Consider the following 20,762-nt stretch of genomic DNA (forward strand, 5'->3'; position numbering starts at 1 on the left):
AATACCACATATATGTGCTCTTCCCTTTGTGATATGGAACAGCGCAAAACACAAACAATTTACAAACAATTACATAATGTAATATTTGTTTTCCTATAACAAAAAGAACCACATCAATCATGACTAAGTTAGCCGTGACTTGTATAAACACACCAGAATCCTTGACCAAACAGTTTGGCTGTCACGTTGCATTGTGGGTAATGTAGGCACCAGGTTTTGACAAGAAGAATGCAGGATATAAATAGACAATATCTCTTCTGGTTTTGATCCATTTTTAGCTGCTAACTCAACCAAAAATATACTGGTTCCAGCTTCTCAAACATGAATAGTTCCTAGCTTTTTTTTTTACTCTTCTATGATTGTAAACTGAATATATTTGGATTTGGACAACATTTTAAGGCAAGCCCATGGTTATGGCATTTCCTGATATTTCAAAGACCAAGCAACTAATCACAACATAATTTTTTGATTGACCAATAATGACAATAAATGTAAGTGGCAGTCTGTCATCTTTCAGGCACTGCTTCATCAATCTCTCTAATCTAATGCAAACACACTTTCAAAGAAACTTTGTGGGTGTTCTGCGTCAAATGTGTGTGTGAGAACTAAATCACATTCGCAGCAAAGTTGAGTGCCTTAAGTCAGCAAAAATGTCAGTTAGTCCATCAGTTCAGTCCCTGCTGGGTGCTTTATGACAGATTGTAACGCAGAGGGAGAACCCAGCAGCCTGGCCTATCACAGCCATTTTCACTGAGTCTGTACAAAAGAATATGAATATGGGCCCGTCCATGTACAGTCTGTTAGATCTAAAAACAAGTCAGACATTCAAAACATATGTTCTTCGTTCACATACCGCTTTGAAGCCTACTGTAAAGGCTTCACCAGGAAACCTCAAGAGGACAAGCCCTAATACATACTTCCTTTTCTCTTTTTTTTCCCCTCTGAAAGGCACATATGCTCGAAACTCCCCTCTCCCGTTCATTTACAAAAGCACGTAAACGCAGCGAGATGCACTCCGGCTCCATCTGGATCCAGTCTTGTGCCAATCTGACGAGCAGCAAGCTACGGCAAGACCCCTGGCAACTGTAGCCACAAAACATTGTGGGCTTGGCAGCAAGGGAGGTTAATGTAGACGCAGATAGCTTTTCAAAGCGAATGCACTCAGATGACCTCTGAGAGCAGAAGTGAGAAGTTCAGGGAGAGAGAGGAGGATGAGGAGGGAGCGAAGGAATCTGTCAGAGTTTAGGTGGCTGAGTCTATTTTTGCTCTGTTAATGTTGATGTAGGGTGAAGGTTTGGAGGCTTTATGAGAAGCTTTTTGTTCAGTAGCTGCTGAATGGAGGAATGCATGTACGGTAAGGAAGGAAGGGATGGTGGACGTTGGCAAACTGAGCGGATTGATTAATGAACAGTACACATTTTAAAGCTTACTAATCCAGGCTGTCAAACCTAAACTGCCCCTCCTATGTATACAGGCTCCTTATCGCCATGCATTCGTTGGGTCTGCGTTACAAAATCAAACCATAGTAACATGTTCTAATCACACGTTGCCCTGCGTTAGTTAGCTGGATGATAAATGGGTCTCTCTTCCCTCATGATCCAGTAACGTACTTAACGGCTCTCTGCCAGTGCATGCCTTTCCTTAAATGAACTACAAATGTTCTGTTATGGATTGACGAGCTGGCCCAAGCACTCCAACGCAATGAGGTTAGTTTCCACCGCATCAGAATTTGCTGATTTTGCCGTCAGATTCTTAGAAAGCACAGTGATTATCTTTGAAATATTTTCTGTTTTATTCCGGGTATCCATCCTTTGTTTAGATTGTTGGTTAGTAGTATGTTTTTATGGCCTGGTAGCTTTGTCCGTTTCTCCTCTCTGGCAGTTAGTCTGTTAGGTTTGTAGAGTTGTTCTGCCAGTTCTTGGTCAGAGCCAAGTCAGTGATTTTTTGGCTCCTTCAAGTGTCACCATGTAGCCTAATCTCATTCACACACAATTAGCCTCGGCTGACAGCGAGAGTTTTGTAAGGAGCACAGAAAGACCAGAGCCAAGAGTTCAGTGATGGTCTCAAAGCGGCATGCCACAATTGTCACGGAAAATAATGGAAGGGGACACCTTGTTAGGATTAGGATTTGCTATTCCTGTGTGACATCAAGACTCCAACGTCAATCTTGATCTGTTTTTTGTCAAGCTCAAGAGTAGGTCACACACAAAATGTGCTGTAGATACACATACCTTTACTACAAATCTTAAACAAACATGCATCACCTGCAACCACCAAACCTGGCAAAGCAGAGGAAAATGACCACATCATTTTTTCCAGTAGTTTATTCTACATTTTTGCTTTCACCTGCAGCTATACACTTACCTGCTGTCAGTGAGAATATCTGCCAACTGGCAGTCTGCTGACTTTAGTAGATAAGGCTTAGTCACGATGAAGCAGTGTCCAAAACACCGTCAGATATAATAATGTGATCTGACATGTTTATCCCGAAACAGATTAACTTCTGAAGATTAGTGCTGATCCTGACAACTTTACACTGTCAAGTTCTCCCTTTGATTCTCATACATGTTTGAAGAGATATAGAAGTTCTCTGCTTTAAATAATTATTAATGTCTAACCTTGTAAAAACCCTTCAAATTACATCTACTCCATTTACAGAGCACTAGAGGCTTAAAGTGTCCACATCACACCTGTGTAAGTTGCCTACTGGACCACGACTGGCTCCAAATAAGCTGTGATCACAAATTGTGCTCGTAAGTACACACCTTAAACTCAGATATAAGGTGAGCAGAGAGAAACTTTCCTTCTTTGGCAAAAATAATGTGGAAACTGTCTCCTAGTGACAAACTCTGCATAGTGAAATTATTATTATAGTTATTGCTTACAATAATCAAAACACATTATTATACTGTGAGATGTCTGTCACAGTCAGAGTGTTTGAACCCTGGAGGAGAAAAAGAGGTCAGATCAAGGTCCAGATAAAGCTTCCCTCATGACAAACTTCTACAGTCCAACATGTGGAAACACTTGAGCCAGTGTCTGTGTGTGAGCATGTGTGGTTATGCACGTGAAAGCAGGTTTCCAACTGCATGTGTGCTTATGAAGCTGTCCAAATGTGTTGGGTCTCTGCAGTATAGTGAATTATCCTCAGACTTCTCAGCAGCAGCAGCAGCAGCAGCAGTCCCCTTTACTGGAGTGTCTCTCATGTCCCCCCAGTTCAGTGGAGAATCTATTTCCCAGTGCAGTGGCACTTCAGGCTTGACTCTGATTGATTATCTGTTACGCTGCTAGTGTCTGAGAGACGGTCTGCAAGGAGGCCTTACAATGTGACTCTTTGTCCAAAGCGCACAGAGTGGACACAAGCTCTTTCGCTACAGAGGATAAATCAAGCTAATTAGAAAGTCTGTGTAATTTGAAAGTAAGTGCTTGGCACAAATCTGACCAAATCTCACTTCCGCCTGCACCTTGAAGTCAGTCAGCCTCCAATTTGGACAGTGAGACCTGACAGCCCGGATGGAGCACACAAGTCTCAACATCACACACATACTGAGACAAACTTATCAGCTACGAAAGCAATGAAGCAGAATTCTTGAGTAAATTTACACTTCAGCACACCTCCGAATACTGTCTGAAATAGCAGAAAATTAGAGTGGAGGTGGGATGTGAGGGCTGAACAAGACAATATAATCGAGATAATGAAAACACCTCCAAACTCATTTGATATATTATGTGCAAAAGATTACGCTCCAATACAACTGCTATCAGTTCTTGACAAACAATACTCAGCTAGGAAGTCTTGCTGACAGTGTGAGATTACGTAAAGAGGAAGGAACTGGTGAGACATCAGTAAAAGTGAACACCGTTAAGAATAGAAACTTCTGACAGCTAACTTAAAGCATGGACCACACAGAAAACAGCAGAGGTTAGGACATCGAAACACCTCAGTGGCACACAGTCGGTATCATCCTGTTGGAAATTTTCAAAGGAGGCCTCCAGCAGGGTTTGCCAAAATCCCAGCTGCACCATGCTGAGAAGTCATATCAGCTGCACCTTATGTGGTCTAGCTGTCACCAAGACCCCTGCCTTCATATGTCTGTGCCCTCAGGGTGCCTGTGACTTCACAGGTGTCCAGCTTTGGCTCTGTGACATAACTGTGTCTTAGACTGGAGAAAAACTGATCACTGATAATTGATCTCTTGTGGGAGTTTTTAGGTTGAAATGAAATCTGCATATTCTCAACCCTCTATGGCATGGTTGGACCCTATGGTTGGACTGCATCCTGGTTGCTGGGATGGACAATCAATGCCTGACTTTGACTAGCTATAAAATAACAATTAACGTCGTCCTGCCACTCATACAGCAGTGTCAGAAATATTGCAGAGTCAGGTGCAGACGAGATGTATCCGTGCGTAACGCATCCCCCACACCATGATAAGACATGTGGTGAGAGATAAAAAAAAAAAGATAAGCTGACAAACGAAAGCAATCAGGATGTAATTTTGTCCAGACGGGCGGAAATCAGAGTCATCTGTATGAATACACAACCTCTGGATGCATTATAACCAGTGTGTCGGGGCATCCCTCCTTATCTATGCGCGCGCGCGCACACACACGCACACATTCAACGGATCCTGCAAATTCACCACTCCACAAGGTGAAATACACATTAGAAACTCATTGTGCGGCTTCATATAAAGTACCACTTTTAGGTATTTTCTAGGTACATTTTGATCTTCCTCTTGTCCCAGACAAAAAAATAAAGACATCGCCCCCCTCCCCAAAAATAGGCACCTACCTGGTAATCTCGAAGCTGCAACCTTTCCGAAGGAGCAATGCTCTCTTCCGCATGATGCCTTTGTCTCTGCCGAGGTACACATTTTTATCTGAATTCATGGGTGCTGGGTGAGCAGGTAGACTCGTGGAAACAGTAGTGCTTTCTTTCCAAGGGGAGAAAAAAAAAGTCAAAAATCGAGCAGTGGACTGCGAGGCGGAAGCAAGAGAGACGGGCTGGCCGAAAAAGAAGAGGAGAGAAAAAAAATCCTTTGACGCTCAAAGGAAAGTGGTCCTGCAGACTTTTCTTCCCCCTCAGGCTAAACAAAAGACGTGTGTGTTGAGGCTTTCAGAGGTGCATGGTCTCGGCTGGTCGGTATCTCCATGCGGGCTTTGTGGAGCAGGCGACTGCTGCAGTTGTCAACCTGAGCGGACTGTGCTGCTGAGGCTTCAGAGATACTGTGATCCTGATCTGTGTGGAGCCCACAGCGCTCCTTCAGCTTCAGCCCGGCACTGAGTGGCTGCTCGGTGGTGACCACATGAAACTGATGGAGAGAGAGAGAGAGAGAGAGAGAGAGAGAGAGAGAGAGAGAGAGAGAGAGAGAGAGAGAGAGAGAGAGAGAGAGCAGGGTTAAATTTAAAATTAAGTTAGCTACTCTGTGCGTGAGAAAGGAAGAGAGATACTGATATTAATAGACCTACAGCCACAATAAAGTCCGCACTGATGTTTTCAATTTGTTTTTGTCTCACCAACAGACTAAAATGTTAAAAAATATCAATTTACACTTATATCTGAGAAAGAAAAACTGCAAATTGTCATGTTTAATAGGTTAGATGTGCGTGAAATGTGTGTGTTATTGCTTGAAAGATGGCTAAAAAAGATTAATCGATTATCAGAACAGTTGCCAATACATTTTCTGTCAATGGACTAATTGATTTAGTCAACTAATCTAGCAGATCTCCAATACAGTGGGAACTGTGGCCTTTGACCCTTAAAATAAAGAGTGCTCTTGGTCTTAAACGCTGTAATGATCCCACCAAGAATATTTATTGGTTCCTTTGGACAAAAAAAACGTTTCTACCAAATGTTTCTACCAAATGTCTATTAAAGTAAACGTCCATTTAAAAAGTATGTTTGACAATCTGCAAATCTGCAGGTTTTGTCTTCATTCATTCAGTTATATTGACACAGTTTTTAAATATGATCTCTTTTTATAGACAAAAGCAAAATATACATCCTGAGAAATCAAACCTTTTCCATTAAACGTGACTATGAAGTATCAATTAAACAATAACAACAAAACAACAACAAGAAACCCACAAACAAATCATTTCATATGCAGCATGATTTTTGCAGATCTAAATAAGACCTATCATTAGTGTTCTGATGCAACAGTATAACAGTGTTTTGGACAATGAATCCTAGTGTGGTATTTTTCAAACCAGTGCTGACTTGAACTCAGGCACGAGTCAGCAAGTGTTTCTCAATCTGGATACACCCTGAGCAGAAGTTGTTCTACCTACCTTCAGTAATCAGAGTAAAGTGATCAATATATGGAACTGTATTTGTGCTTAAATTGGAATTATTGGTATCAAACTGGATTTACCTTACAATCACTGTTCATTACCTACACCTAAAATCCATGCGAGAAAATTCATGTTAGTTTTGTTAAAATAAAATTAACAACAACAACATTATAATACTTTTACCTTAAATTAACATTACCACCACTTTTTAAAAAGTACAAAACATATTTTTTTTGGTATTACAAAGTCAATGGTGGAGTATTAACTTACATCACTATGTTCAATAGGCTTTTTGAAGTTAAATAAGAAATTAAATATGATTTTATTAACGCCAACATAAACAGGCCACATGTGTTTTTTCTGGTGCAAACTCTGTGGAAAGAGGAAAAAGTCTGTTTTGAAAGCTGCATTGCACCCTGGGGATTTTGGGGGATTTTTTAAATACGTTTTTTTTGGGTGATAAAGATGACTCAATCAAGTTGAGCAAAGAGTACAACTAATAATCAGACAAAATATCAAGATGTGCTCTAATGTTCTAAGTGTGGCTTATGCTGCAAAACAAACCGACTCAGCTGCAAGTGTAATCAGCTGTGGGTGGTGCAGACAGATTCCTTGATTAGCTCTAAAAATATAGTGGTGTGGGTTTGATGTGCTGCTTTATTAGGATCTATCTATCTATCTATCTATCTATCTATCTATCTATCTATCTATCTATCTATCTATCTATCTATCTATCTATCTATCTATCTATCTATCTATCTATCTATCTATCTATCTATCTATCTATCTATACAATGCAACTGCTATATCTTTTTCTTTTACAGTTTGGATTGTCCTAACCATGCTAAAACTAAAACAGTGTGAAATAGGATGAAACATACTTGACAGGAAAGACATATACACTTAGGTCTAATTACTGGAAATACTCTAACTGTTGCATTACAGAAGAGGCTAATAATGTACCAGACTATAAATATGTTTCCTCCTAGACATCTTCAGTCTATATTCGGTCTAAATTACACTTGAGTGAGAATAATCATCATTTATAATAATTAACATCTCTACACTGTGACACATTATAAACATAAGACTGAGAAAGGCATTTTCACAAGAATGAAAAACGAATTGTCCTCTCTAAAATGCATCTTGATTAATACACAAGCTACTACAGCGGCATTTGGTGCGATATGACCATTAACTTAAGTTGGCTAATAATAGCTAATATGCACTAAGTCAGATTGATTGCTTTTTATTCTTTTTTCGTCTGGGTTCTTAGACAGTTTAATGACGCTTCTCCATTTGTGCTTCCATATTTTAGTATTTATTTTTACCCTATAATTGTTGTTTGTGGCCACTGTTCAGCAAACATTAGTTTTGCTAAAGCTACCTTGGCTGCAAAAGACAAGTAGTCTTGCTTTGCTTCTGCTGAACAGCGACCACTGTGTTCAAACATAGCAATTACGGGATAATAGCTCATTGAATCTCCCTAATTTTTTAAAAAGGGGACGTAACGTACACATTTCAGGTCTATATTTATATTCTGCGGCTCAACTGGAATATCTTTGCATGATTTACAATTAAAAAAACTTCTTATTTATCTTATATTGGTTCTTTATGCAGCCCATCAGATCAGCCACGGAGTGAAAAAGGCTAATTTAGCTCCTGTCTCTTTAAGGCCCACTCTGTTCTGATTGGATAGCTTCTGGAAGCTGCCCCTCAACAGACTAATGGCGTTTTTTAGAGGGCTACCAAAACAAACAGTAGTACTAGTATACAAGTGGACAACTTGTATACTTTGTATCAACCTTATCAACAAAGGCTAACATTTATGGACATGCTTGAACAATCTGATGTCATCATGAGGTGGAAGTAGCACTAACATTGCAAACAAAGCGTGAAAGCCATGGATGTATTATAAGATTGGGATACCAATAGTCCAATAACAATTACTCACCTGATGCATGAGTCATAATTGAGCTTATTTGGAGTTTGTGTGTTTGTGTGTAGTAGTGTCATATTAACAGTTTTAGACCTGCTCGTTTATAATTGCAGTCTACTAACTAAGTAGGCGTATGTTTTATTGCTTATGAATTCAAATCTTCATCTGTTAGAGGAACTTTGTGTTTTCTCTTCTTTTAGAAATTAGAAATTATCACTTTAATTCCCGTTGTTACTGTGCTGGTTGTAATTCATCTGAAAATAATGTGGCAAGACAGCAGGGTGCAATCTCCTCTGCTATCACCCTCGATCTATGGCTCCTGAAATCATTCTGCAGACACCAGGGGTTAAATCATCCCTCACGGACTATAGACAGAAAACGATATGAGGATTTGTGGTCGGATTCAATAATAACTCACAAGGATAGGAGGATGGAAAGGCAGATCATATCTGTAGTTTCTACTTTGATCAGTTACTGTAATAGTTATATGGTTGTTGTCTGCAGGCTGTTGGTTGTTGGTATCCTTCACCTTCTCCATCTAACAGAGGAAAAAGTGAAGCGACTACTCCCACCTATGCACAAACACACACTTTGCTGGGTCTAGTTTGTCGGCCCGCTGTTTAGATGAGGAATTCTCTCAACATGACTCACACAGCTGCATTCAAAGAGAGACTCGGCCCTGTTTGTGTGATTGGAAAGACTTCAGTTTTGTTGCTCAAACCTTCTGACTCACTGTGATTCAACAGCACTCCTGCCTCTTACCACATCATCTTATGGTGAGACGCCTTTAAATAGTCACCGATACCACTTTTCAGTCTCAACTTGTAGCTACTATAATAGCAGCAGAATAAAGTACAGCTGCCTGAGCTGAAATAAGATGTATTTTCTTGAGTTTCAATAGTGGGATTCTGTGATTTATGATTTTAGAGAGAATAGAGATATTCAGAAACAACTTGCTTGCCATTAACAAGAATTGGTTCTAACTTTTACTTAACACTAAAAATATGAATCACATTTTCCAAATTAATACCATACCTGAGTGTTGAATATCATCTCGACTCAATAAAATCCAAACACCAGAGGATGACGGCTGAGGTTATGTAAAGTTTATGCAGCTCCATTCTGTATTTACAGAACAAGGACGGAGGACATTAAAAGGCCTTGAATGTGTGCGGGTCTGTGACCTGTGTGTTAGATTTAATGAGTTTAATGAGTGTAAACATATTCTGGCCTTTAGAGTGTTGCCGCTGACTGTGGGGAGCAGGAACCAAAAAGATGACTAAATTATATTATTCTTGCTTTTAGCCTGTCGCTGTGATGTGTGCATGAATTAGTTTATTGTTTAATAATGTCTTACAAACCAGTTTAACATTTATTATTTTAAATTGACTGCATTAACTGATTTTTTGGACACTTGGTGGCCTTAGAAATGAGCAAGTAATGATCACAACAGTGACATATTATCACCTTTTAAAGTTGATATGGTAAAGATGTTAGCAAATTGCCACTTATTTTCATATTAGCATTCATTTGGAGTTGTGTGTCTGGCCACCTGATCAAGTAGGCTTACATTCACAAGCTTGTCACTAACTTTGTCTGTCTGCCATTTGGTGTGTGGCTGCCTGCTGTGCCTGGAAACAATGCTGCGTGATGAGAGTAGTGATAGTGAAGCACACAGTAAAGCTACAGGCTGGAAACCAAGAAAAAAAAGAGCTTAAAGACACTAAAACAATCCTTCAAGCTGAGGGGGAGCTGCAGAGTAGGTTGATAATCCTCTGTGGGTTTGTCATTGGAAGCAACCCCAATGACAAGGACAGCAGTAATTTGATTTACTGTTAAAACAAAAGTATTGATTATAGCAGCCTAAAGTCATTTAGTTGTTTGGGAAAATATAATAATTAGGAATTGTTCAACTTACTTAGTATGTATTGTTTAAATACTCCATATTGTGTAGTTACATTGCTCTGTTGTTCTGTCTGTACCTATGAATTATGTTTGGTACCATGCATTTTATACATTTGCTAATGTGCTAAGCTTAGGTTGCCTTTCTAACAGTATACAAAAATTGCATTATCCATAGAATCCATAAACTCCATAAAATAATTCTTAAAATACATAAATACATAAAATATATAAATACATAAAAGTGCATATCAGTTCCTGTGTGCATATTGCGTATTGGTCACTTGTAAGTATTTAAAATATGAATTGTACTTGCGATAAAATATTTCTCATAAATATTCCTGGTTGCCAAAGGAACTCTTAATTTTTCACTTTCTTGCTGAGAATTAGATGACAGGATCCGTACCTCTCATGTGAAGCTATACCAAAGAGTTGGTTATCGTAGCTTAGCATAAAGACTGGAAATAGTTAACTTGGCTAGTTGTACTACAAGCACCTATAAAGCTCACTAATGAACACGTTAGGTTAATTAGGTTGTTTATTTAATTGAAAATAAAACAAACTTGTAAAAAAAACAAATGGGGGTTATGAGCCGGATGATTTCTTGGCCGAGTGCGGTGACTTCCTTAAGTCTTGTTGTCATGGTGAGGTTACCAGGCAACCAGCAGGGACTTGACTGGATGTATGATGGACTGAGTGACTTTCAAATGTTTCTCTGCAAAGTCTTCATCCCAACACAGTAATCACTGGCTGTCATTTTTAACATGCTTGTGTCATGTTGAGTGTGGTGTTTGAACTACAGCTAGCCTCTTAGCCTCTGATTATAGCTCAAACTCCACAGCCAGACCAAACAATACTCTCTAGATGTGCATTTTAGGGTCATTTCATCCAGACAGAAGCAGAGTGTAATTTTGTCTGCAGCCTCCATTAGTCAGGAAGTGGCCAGAGTTTGCCAGTTGTGGGAAGGATGGGAGGGTAAGATGAAAGGCAACATTCACTCTTAAAGGAGGAAGCAACCCATGTGCTCTGAGCGAGGGATAGAGAGAGAAGAAGAAAGGGATGAGCAATAAAATTCAGGGTAAGGTGCAACAGGGGCTGCTTTGTGAACGCAACTTCACGGTGGTGACAAGATTCAATGAAGAAATAGTCCAGCATATAACCTGTAAAACCACAAATGTTATTTCTACATTCTATATATTATAATACTTCATATAAATAATATAGTCTGATAAGTTAACAATCTCCATGCTATAGCTCTATGGTAGCAATCTTCTCATTTAACTTTCAACAAGAAAGTGAACAAGTGAATGTTGAACAACTCACAGAAGAGCCGGTGGTAGAAAATATTTATTACTGGCCCAGGCACACATCAGCAAGCAAAATGAGAGAAATTTATTATGTAATTATTGAATAACAGTTCTCAACAGTTTCCCAGCCAGCTGAAACCAAGACTGTTGCTGCAAGATGCTCCGCAGTGCTGAATCTGTGCATCCCTTGTTGTCTGAAGTATTTGGCCGAACAAAGGGCTCCTTTGCACTGTCAGCACGCCATGGAGAAAGTTTGTGGAGGCAAAAAAAAAAGAGAAATGTGTATAACTAGGGGCATTGTACAGTTAATTTTCTTAATGTTAGTGTGTGCACCAAACCAAGTTGTGACCAGTAATGTTGTTAATGTAATAATTATTCTACGACTTCAATTACACTTTGCATTAAAATATATCTCATTTCCAGATTGTATCTAGATATGATTTAACCTGATTACATTTAGGCCACATCCTCCTTGTTTGAGCAGGTCCAAAAAAATAGATGGTAGCCATATGTGAAGCCGCTCTATTGTGTGGACCTTTGCTTGCTTTTTGAAGAGAGGGGGGAAACTTACACTTGATTTTGTCTTGACTTGTCTTGGCTAATGGTTGGCACCTCGCTGATTTGGAACAGTTGCACAAAATTACATATTTTCTCACATGTAGTTATTGTAAGCCTATCTGTACTGTGGTCACAATGTGTCTCTGACCAGCTTTGGAGGTGGTTTGGCTGATTGGACTGATCCATCTGGACTGCATCTTGATTCATGTGGTCAAGCACAATCCAACTGCAATCCGATCATCCACAACACATTTTAATTTAAGATGTAAAGGGGGTCTTAGTTTACCACACACTATCAGCAACTATCTAAAACTATAATCAAATGACACTTATTAACACTATATTGAACAAGTAAAGATAAGCAAAAATGCTTTAAAATCAGGTGTAATGTTAGCTGGTTAGCTAGCTAGCATTGTTGATTAGTTAAGAAAGCTCAGAAAACAAAATATGCAGCTACTGTGTATACCTAAACTATTCAGCTGTTGACTCTTTATTAAAAAAAAAAAAATTCTCCCTATGTTCATTTCAGGGCTGAAAATGTGTTTGCAATAAAACAATAATTTAGCTACTAAGCTATAGCAAAGGAGGACAACAGAGAGAAACAGAGCAGTAAAAGGCTGTTGGCTTCCACACACACTTCCCTCACCCATGCTGTTAGAGCAGGAGGAAGAAGAGGGAGAAATGAATGAATTATGAAAACAGCAAGCTTTTTGCAGCTTTTTGCTCAACCCACAAGCGGTCAAGTGTGGTTTTATGTGATGGGTGTGGTTAGCTAGTTGCCCAAAGTCACATTTGATTGGAAACAGAAAAGACAGGGATTTTGATGTAAAAATACTCAAAAATGATTTTTAAACATATACTTGCTATATAACAAAAGATAACATTATTCAGGCTAAGTGAAAAAAGAATTTAACATTTTCTAAAGTCATCTAATCTCAAATATTTGAATGAACACAACACCAACTCCCTGCAGCTGGTGGAGATAGCTGTAGTGATAGGGAGAGAAAAGTACAAACTGGCAACATGAATATGGAGCCTCCTCTATAACTCTTCCTCCTCCAGTCTCAACTGCCTGTAAATGGACTGATTCATCGGTGTCTTGCTGACCTGAGCAATAAAGACGGAGCAAGGTGGAGAGCAGAGCACACAAGATGTTGCCAAACCACTGCTGAGGTGAGTCTATCAATGACACGGGCGAGCCGCAGCATCCCAAATCTAAAACACAGCACGGTGACATTTAGCTGTGTGATGCCAACACTGGCACATTTAGAGGGGGTGTAGGGTTTTTGGTGGCTGGCAGAGAGGGTACAACTGTCAGCAGGCTTTCATCCCCCTGAGAAGGCTCAAAAGGCAGCAGTGTACAGAGATGAGAGGCATGAGGCCAAATGCCACTGCAGAGACCACACTTTCAATAGTAATACAGTGGGAGAAGCTGCAATTTAGTTCTGAGTCATACTGAAATGGTTTTCTGAAAGCTGAAGAGAAGGACGTGATTATGGGTTAAAGTAGTGGCTGCAAAACATTTTGACTTGTGATCCTTTAAAGGGAGGTAATGAAGCACTTATGACCCCTCTTCACATATTATGGCCTTTGTGTGGGCGGGTTTTTATGAGCAGTTCAACCAAAGAGTGATTTTTTTTTATGGACTGATTCATCTGAAGGATTTTTAGAGGTCCAGTATTTGACAATAACATAGGTACAGTACAAACAAAAGAAATTTGAGAAAAGTCTAAAATAAAATAAATAAATAAACACGTTTTGTGCAACAGAAATATATTTTTTTCTGTCTTATCCCATCGAGACCCCTCAGATTTATCCTGACTCTCCAGTTGGGAGCCATTAAATCAAAGGACCTACAGGCGCTTTCCATTTAATTTGGTCTATGTTTATTGTTTTTCCTCCTTTCTGTCAATCTTGCAATTCCCTTGTTTCATACCATCTTTCATGGAATGGTTTACATTTGACATTCATGTAAATTTTGAGTGACCATTTTGCACAATATTGATGGCAATTCATAAAGAGGTCAGTCTACATATGGAGAATTAGGTATTACATTATTAACATTTATTTATTCATTTAAAGTGCTTTGCCAGTGCTTGCCACAGAAATGCACATTCCCAGGTCTATATTTACATTCTGGGGTTCTGCTGGAATATATTTACATGATTTACAGTTTAAATATACTCCTTATTTATCAGCCCTTCACTTCAGCCTGTGTCGGAAACAGGGCATGTTAGCGCCCGTGTCTTTATTCCACCCTCCTGATGAGCCCACTCTGTTCTGATTTATCTGCTCCTCAACAGACATCTACCACCTCCAGAGGTTATGTCAACAATCCATAAAACTATAGCAGTAGTAGGATTTCACAACTTTTTCTTGTTCTTTACTCAAAATGTAAACTTCTTAAATACATCTGTATATATTTGAGCCTAAATCTGTTTCAAAATATGAGTGGTGTGATGAATGCATGAATGTGCTAACAACTCAAGGATAAATCTTACCATCAGATGCTACAGAACGGACAAAAGGAGGAAGTAACGTTGCAAATAATGCATTAAGAGCAGGCTGGAGCCCAATATTTTGTCTTGAAAGTTGCATTTTTACATATGTTCACTTAAAGTTTCGGAAGTTGATCATGTTTAACAAAGATATCCAACCTTAATACAGTATATAAGTGACAGAAAATCACCAAAAGCGTAATATGTACCCTTTAAACTGAAAACTGACCTTTCCGACATGCTGCAGTCCTCTACAAGATGATCATGATCTTTATTCAAATTGATTCGTAGGAGGCTGTCAGCTATAGGCAAGCTGTTAGCATACAGTGTCTGTGTGTGTGAGTACGTGCGTGTGTGTATGTGTGTACTGGACTGTGTGTGAACAGGTGCCGGGGTTTCTTTGGGGTTGACGTCGTTCATTCAGGCTGGGGGAAAAAGACTTCAAGGGCATTGTTGGGCGTGACGCAGGGCAACCTTTTGTTTACCTCCTGTTCATTCTACTGCCCGGCACTCAGATATGCCTACACACACACACACACGCACACACACACGCACACACATACTCACACTTAGACAAATCTTACATTAAAAGATTGTACACCTTTGACTCTCTTTCACACTGACATGCATAATAAGAGAATCAGAGAGTCACTTCACACACGGAAATTATGATCACAAGGAATATTCTTTTAAAGGAAATCGGCAGCAGAAGAGCCATTAAGTGGTGAAGCTACACACACCTTTTATACTTTTGTTCAAAGACGTTCAAAAGACTCTGTCCTCCAGTAATGAACATCAGCTACACAGAGTCGAATACATTTGCACACAACAGCAGCAGCAACTGATTGCACCTTAAACACATCATGTAGATGCAACGTCAGAGCAATCAGCCAGGCAGGGATGGTAAATCGTTTGAATACTGATGCCTTGTAGTCATTTTCTCTGAAATTGCAGCTGAAAACAATCATGTCATAACTGTTTTGCTGCTGACAAGCCTGTTTGGGCAAGTCAAGATGCAAGATGTTCCTCTAAAGATGAAAAATGTCAGAATCCCATTTACACTACCTGTTAAGGAGAGAAAAATGTTCTATGCTGAGTGTTTTTGACCTTTGTCTACAAAACACAGTCTGAAAATTTACTCTATATTGATTTTCAGCTGTCTTAAGAGAACAAAAAACACTTGCCTTCAGTGGTTTTGTTTTGTTTTGTTGCCCCCCCCCCCTTTTGACAATATGACATCCACAGATTGGATATAAAATAATCCTGTCATGTTTATGGATTATTTCATATAGCACACATGTGTCTGGAATGAATTGTAATGTCCTCATTCTCCATTTAATCTCTGCTGTCCCATGGGAGCACACAGCCTCCAGTGTTCCCATTCATAAATGTAATTATTAGGATATGCTGGCTGTCAATCACCCCCCCCCCACCCCCCATAACGTCTTTATTCTACTTCTCTTGCACCAGGATCAACCAGCTTTGTCAGGAGTCCTTGAGTTTTTATTTTTACCCACAGTTCTGCTTTGCTCTGACACTAATCCTCCAACCTCTTTGCTACTGCACTTTTTCAGACCCTTATTGTATTTGTGTGCCCTTTTATCACCATCCTCCTACATACAGAAGTATAAAGGCACATGCACAACCATATGTATAAATATAGTGTGATATAGCTTGAACACCATCTGAAGCAGGCGGACAATATAATGCAATATAATGAAATCCATGCAATAAATCTTACCTTTGTGAAGTTTATAACATTGAAATTTGAGCACGTAAGACAGTTTTCTTATTGGATTGCAGTTTTATCACTCTCTCCTTCAATGTAGTGAAAGGAAGCATTTCACAATTCAGTTCAATTTGATTAAAAGTACTTCATTCTATCCCAATTTGAGGAAAGTAGGTTTTGCATATTACACATACACGTATGTGTAATGTGTATATACATTACAAATATATGAATATACATATACATATGTACATACGTGTATATACATTACAAATATATGAATAAAAAATACACAAAAAACTCAGCTTATTTATCTAGGCAATATAAAACACATCCTTCATGACACTGGTTTAATCATAAAGGACATGTATGGGTTCGATAATCCTTTTGAAGACTGTATTTAACTGTGCTTTGGGATTTCTGTGTGGTTTGCCAATAATTTTAGAGTTGAGGTTAACGACACCTTGCACCTTATCTTTTGTCCTTTGACAACAGTGAATGAAAATGATAAACTACTTTCAATAAAAGTCCTACTCGTTCTGTTCTACTCCAGAGGAGTTTGATGTACGGGTGAGATGCTGCCGAGCATATTTCATAACGACATCTGTATTTGAACAAAATCTCAATCTGTCATTCCCCAGTATTTATGTGTTTCAGTAAAATTTTCATTATTTTAGTTTTGGTTACATCAAAATCTAAAAATAAAAAGATCCAGTGCACCAGTCCAGAATTTCTAGCATTGCGTGCCTGTGTAACAGATCTGACTGAGTGACAATATATTCTGTATACTGTATATTGTATGTTCTATTCATATATAATAAAAAGGAGAAAGGACACAACCCTGCAATGAGCTAGAAGTACAAAAGGGATTTAGATGCTCCACCATTTATAACTACTACTTGGGTTCTGTGGGTGAAGAAACTGAAGACAGAAAAAAAAAAGTTTTCTTATCCAATAAAAAAATCAAAAACAGGAAATTATACCATAACACAGCTGTGGTACACTACTGTATGTCTTATATTACAATCACTGAGGGAACAAAACATCAGAAATCTATGTCCAAGAGTTACTGGAGGTGACTTACTTTCCAAAAGAACTCATAAATTGAGTTCATGTCCACAAATGGTCTATTCTACATTTTGCAGTAAATGATGCCAGACAGTAGGAGAGGTCTAAGCTAGTGTTCAAAAATCTAACATTAGTTGACCATTTAATGCAGGATTATTGTATTAAATTAGGTTGTGCAAGTATTTGTGACACTACATCCACCCCTTGTGTGTACTTGAGGGTCAATTGAAACCCGAACCTTCATCAGCAGCAGAATGGAGAATGAGACACAACAATTACAGAGTGGTGGTCTGTAATCACAGATGTTGATTTAATAACTGGGTGCATGTGTGTGTTGATACTACTATGAATTTATGTCACGTCTGTAAATTTGTGTTCTGCTTGTATTTTGCAGTGTATGACATCTCAATAGAGCAAGAAAATCCCATTTTCACTGTGGTTGGTTTTGTTGTTTAAAGTTATAATAAACTGGGAGTGGTAGCTGTCAGGCAGAGCTGTACAGTTGTGTATTTATGGAACGAAGACAAAAAACTATGTTGGAGTTCTTCCTAAAGAAAGTCAAGCGCTGCTGACTCATTGCTGATCCTGAGTAAACTCCATCCTCAGGTCTCTATGTGCCTTGGCTCCTTCCTCCCTCTACCTATTACAGGGTGACTCATAGCTTATCACTATGAAGCCACTCAAATAGACACGCTCAAATGCACACACGAATACACACGTACACACATTTGCCCACTCCTTGTCAATATGTCAGTAACACTCTTTCCCACCCTCAGCGGATTTGGGGTCACCAAGAGTGACCTGTAAGAGTGAGCTGTTTTGAACGGGCAGATCTGGTGCCACTCAATTGTTCCCCTCCAGGAGTTTTGATTAGTGAGAGGTCAGATCAAGACAATCACTTAATTGTGTGCCTACTGTCTCTCTAAAATGTGTTTGAACTCTTCTTTTTAAAGAAACTACATAGAGGCAGAAACAGGAAATGCAACACATTCATGATGAACTGTAAGGATAAAGCTGCTTATTGTGAACATATCCAATGAAATGTGCACAATCAACATTGCATTTCACTGTTTCACAATACTTTTAGACTTTCATTCCTTTCCTTTCAGCCCATTCATTCCTACTACAGTAAATACAGAAGATATTTTTTAAAAACAGGTCACCAATATAAGCCATGTCAGCAGTGTGGCTCTTGGGATTCAAATGTTGCTCAGTTATTCAGTCAAATATTTTGGTCCAAACTGACATATCTCAACAACTTGTTTTGGACATTCGTGGTCTCCAGAGGATGAATCATACTGACTTTGGACATCCTCTCACTTTTCCTCAAGGACCACCAGTAGATGGAAAGTTTCCACAGAAAGGCAACGTTTTGCTGTTTTTCATTTGTATTGCACTGAAAGAGGAAGAAAAAGAAACAGAATAAGATTTCTGCGGCTGACTCATCTGTCCTCTGGCAATGCTGTGTAGAAGAAGAATTACCCATTTTAGCATTTTAATGTGGATGGAGTTATTGCAGAAATGAACTGAAACTCCTGCTGTGAAGGCGTGTCGTTATTGCTCCAAAACAATGTTTTAGAAAATAGCTTAAAGCTCCTCGAAAGGCAAATCAATGATTTGCTCTTCAATATCTAATATGGGATCTAGTATACATTTAGCAAACACTTAAAAAATATGAGAACATAGCCTTTGACATAGCTATGTCTAACCTAGTTTGTTGGTTAGTGGATTATTCAAGCTTTCTAATCATGTAGAGTCCATTTTATATAGATTTGGTTGCAACATGTTTAAGTTATGCCAAACATCGCATATACAGTATGTGAATGGAGAATGCTAATACTATCAGTGCCATACACCAGGGGGTACAAAACTGAATATAAATACAGATTTGCGTGGGCTCTAAAAAAATTAGAGCATTGGGCTGAAAATTAGTTGTCAATCAAATGTGATCTGGTCACCTCACAATCCTGAATAATGGTTTGAGCAGCCAAATGAGCTATTTTGGAACTAGGTTTTTCCATGGTTATGCATGTTAATATTCACTCAGATTTTTATGGATGCCTAATGAGACAGTCCTCTTTGATATCATATATGCATGTTAACTATTTCAAACCACATTTCCAGACGCTTTAATGTAGATGTAGTCTTAAGTTTCGGATATACAGGCAATATTTGTTAGTAGGACCAATTCATTGTTGGTTTGCATCTTTTCATGGGATTTATTAAGAATTAGAATAATCATCAGGCTTATTCTTTTAGTGAAAAAACATCACCAGCACATAAATGCTGATATTGAAATGCAGGATAGAGTCATCCATTCTTTCTATAACATACACACATGTTAGGTGAGTTGCTGTGTTACAGCAGAGGAAATCCCTCATGGAGACATGGATGACTAACTGAATGAATAAATGCATTCAGGTATCATGTGTCTTCCAGCTTTCCCTTTACTTACATTAAACTGTCAATATCTCCTTGGCTCAGAATCCATCTCTCCCAGTGATTGCCTGCATTAGCTTTAGACCCCTTGTACACAATGCACAGTTACACAGGATGATTCAACATAATTACTCTCATCTGTAGAACAAGTTATTTAAGCAGCAGCTATGCAAATCAGTCTCTTCCCCCTTTCCTGTCTCTTTGGCTGTTGATGGCTTCCCAGAGCTGTGGGCGGTTCAGAAGAACAGATGTCAGTTATTCATGAGGTCTCCGTGCCACAGTTGTGCTCAGAAATGGGATTAAGATTGCCTGATGCTTCCATGTGATGACCACATCCTTCCTCTTAAATGTCACTCTGACTGTTTGGATGCTATGAGATTAAAAACTAAATTTATTTTTTGGCATTTAAGTGTATCAGATTTAGCAGATGGGAACACTTTGCATAAGCGGTCACATATTCGTTCATAGGATGTGCACACACACAGAAACACACTTCGTTGCGGCGGTTACCCTGGGAACGTGGGGTAAACAGGTGCAGTCGCTCCAGGCAGGGATTTCCAGTCACTACAAATGTCAATCACCACAAGGGAGATTGTAGCTGGAGGGCTTTCCCCATCTCCAGTTATAGTGTGGGCCTACATAGGGATACAGATGTAATATTAAAAAGAGGAGAGACTTACAGACTCCTCTCCTCCGTCCCTCATCACCTCTGTTCTCTGGCTCTTATCCCTCCCACTCGCCCACTGTCTAGCATCAAGTGTCTGAGATTTCTAAAACCCTGCTCTTCATAAATGGAAAAACAAACTTAAATGTATGTTAATAAGGACATTAGGTGACTCAACAGGGCCACTTCACTCAAATTATGGAATAAATTGAAGTCTCTGTTCTCCATCTGTTGCCTCTATTGTACACAGTTACAGTAATTACCCAAAAGATATTATCATATCATTGATGTAGCTTTTGAACACGTTCAGAGGCAAACAAATTAAGGTTGACCATTACCAGTGGTGTGCTAAACACAAATA

The 20,762-nt window shown here is 39.0% G+C and overlaps 1 protein-coding gene across 1 annotated transcript in view; it reads right to left on the reverse strand.

Annotated features, from left to right (window-relative positions):
- garnl3 (GTPase activating Rap/RanGAP domain like 3) overlaps nucleotides 1-4,904 on the reverse strand; it is a 68,038-nt gene extending 63,134 nt beyond the window's left edge. Inside the window, exon 1 of the mRNA XM_053340081.1 lies at nucleotides 4,796-4,904. Coding sequence (XP_053196056.1) covers nucleotides 4,796-4,893 — 98 coding nt within the window. The 5' untranslated portion in view covers nucleotides 4,894-4,904. The remainder of the gene's footprint in view (nucleotides 1-4,795) is intronic.
- Nucleotides 4,905-20,762: the final 15,858 nt, after the last annotated feature.

Source organism: Scomber japonicus, chromosome 19 (assembly GCF_027409825.1).
Source record: "Scomber japonicus isolate fScoJap1 chromosome 19, fScoJap1.pri, whole genome shotgun sequence".
NCBI lineage: Eukaryota > Metazoa > Chordata > Actinopteri > Scombriformes > Scombridae > Scomber > Scomber japonicus.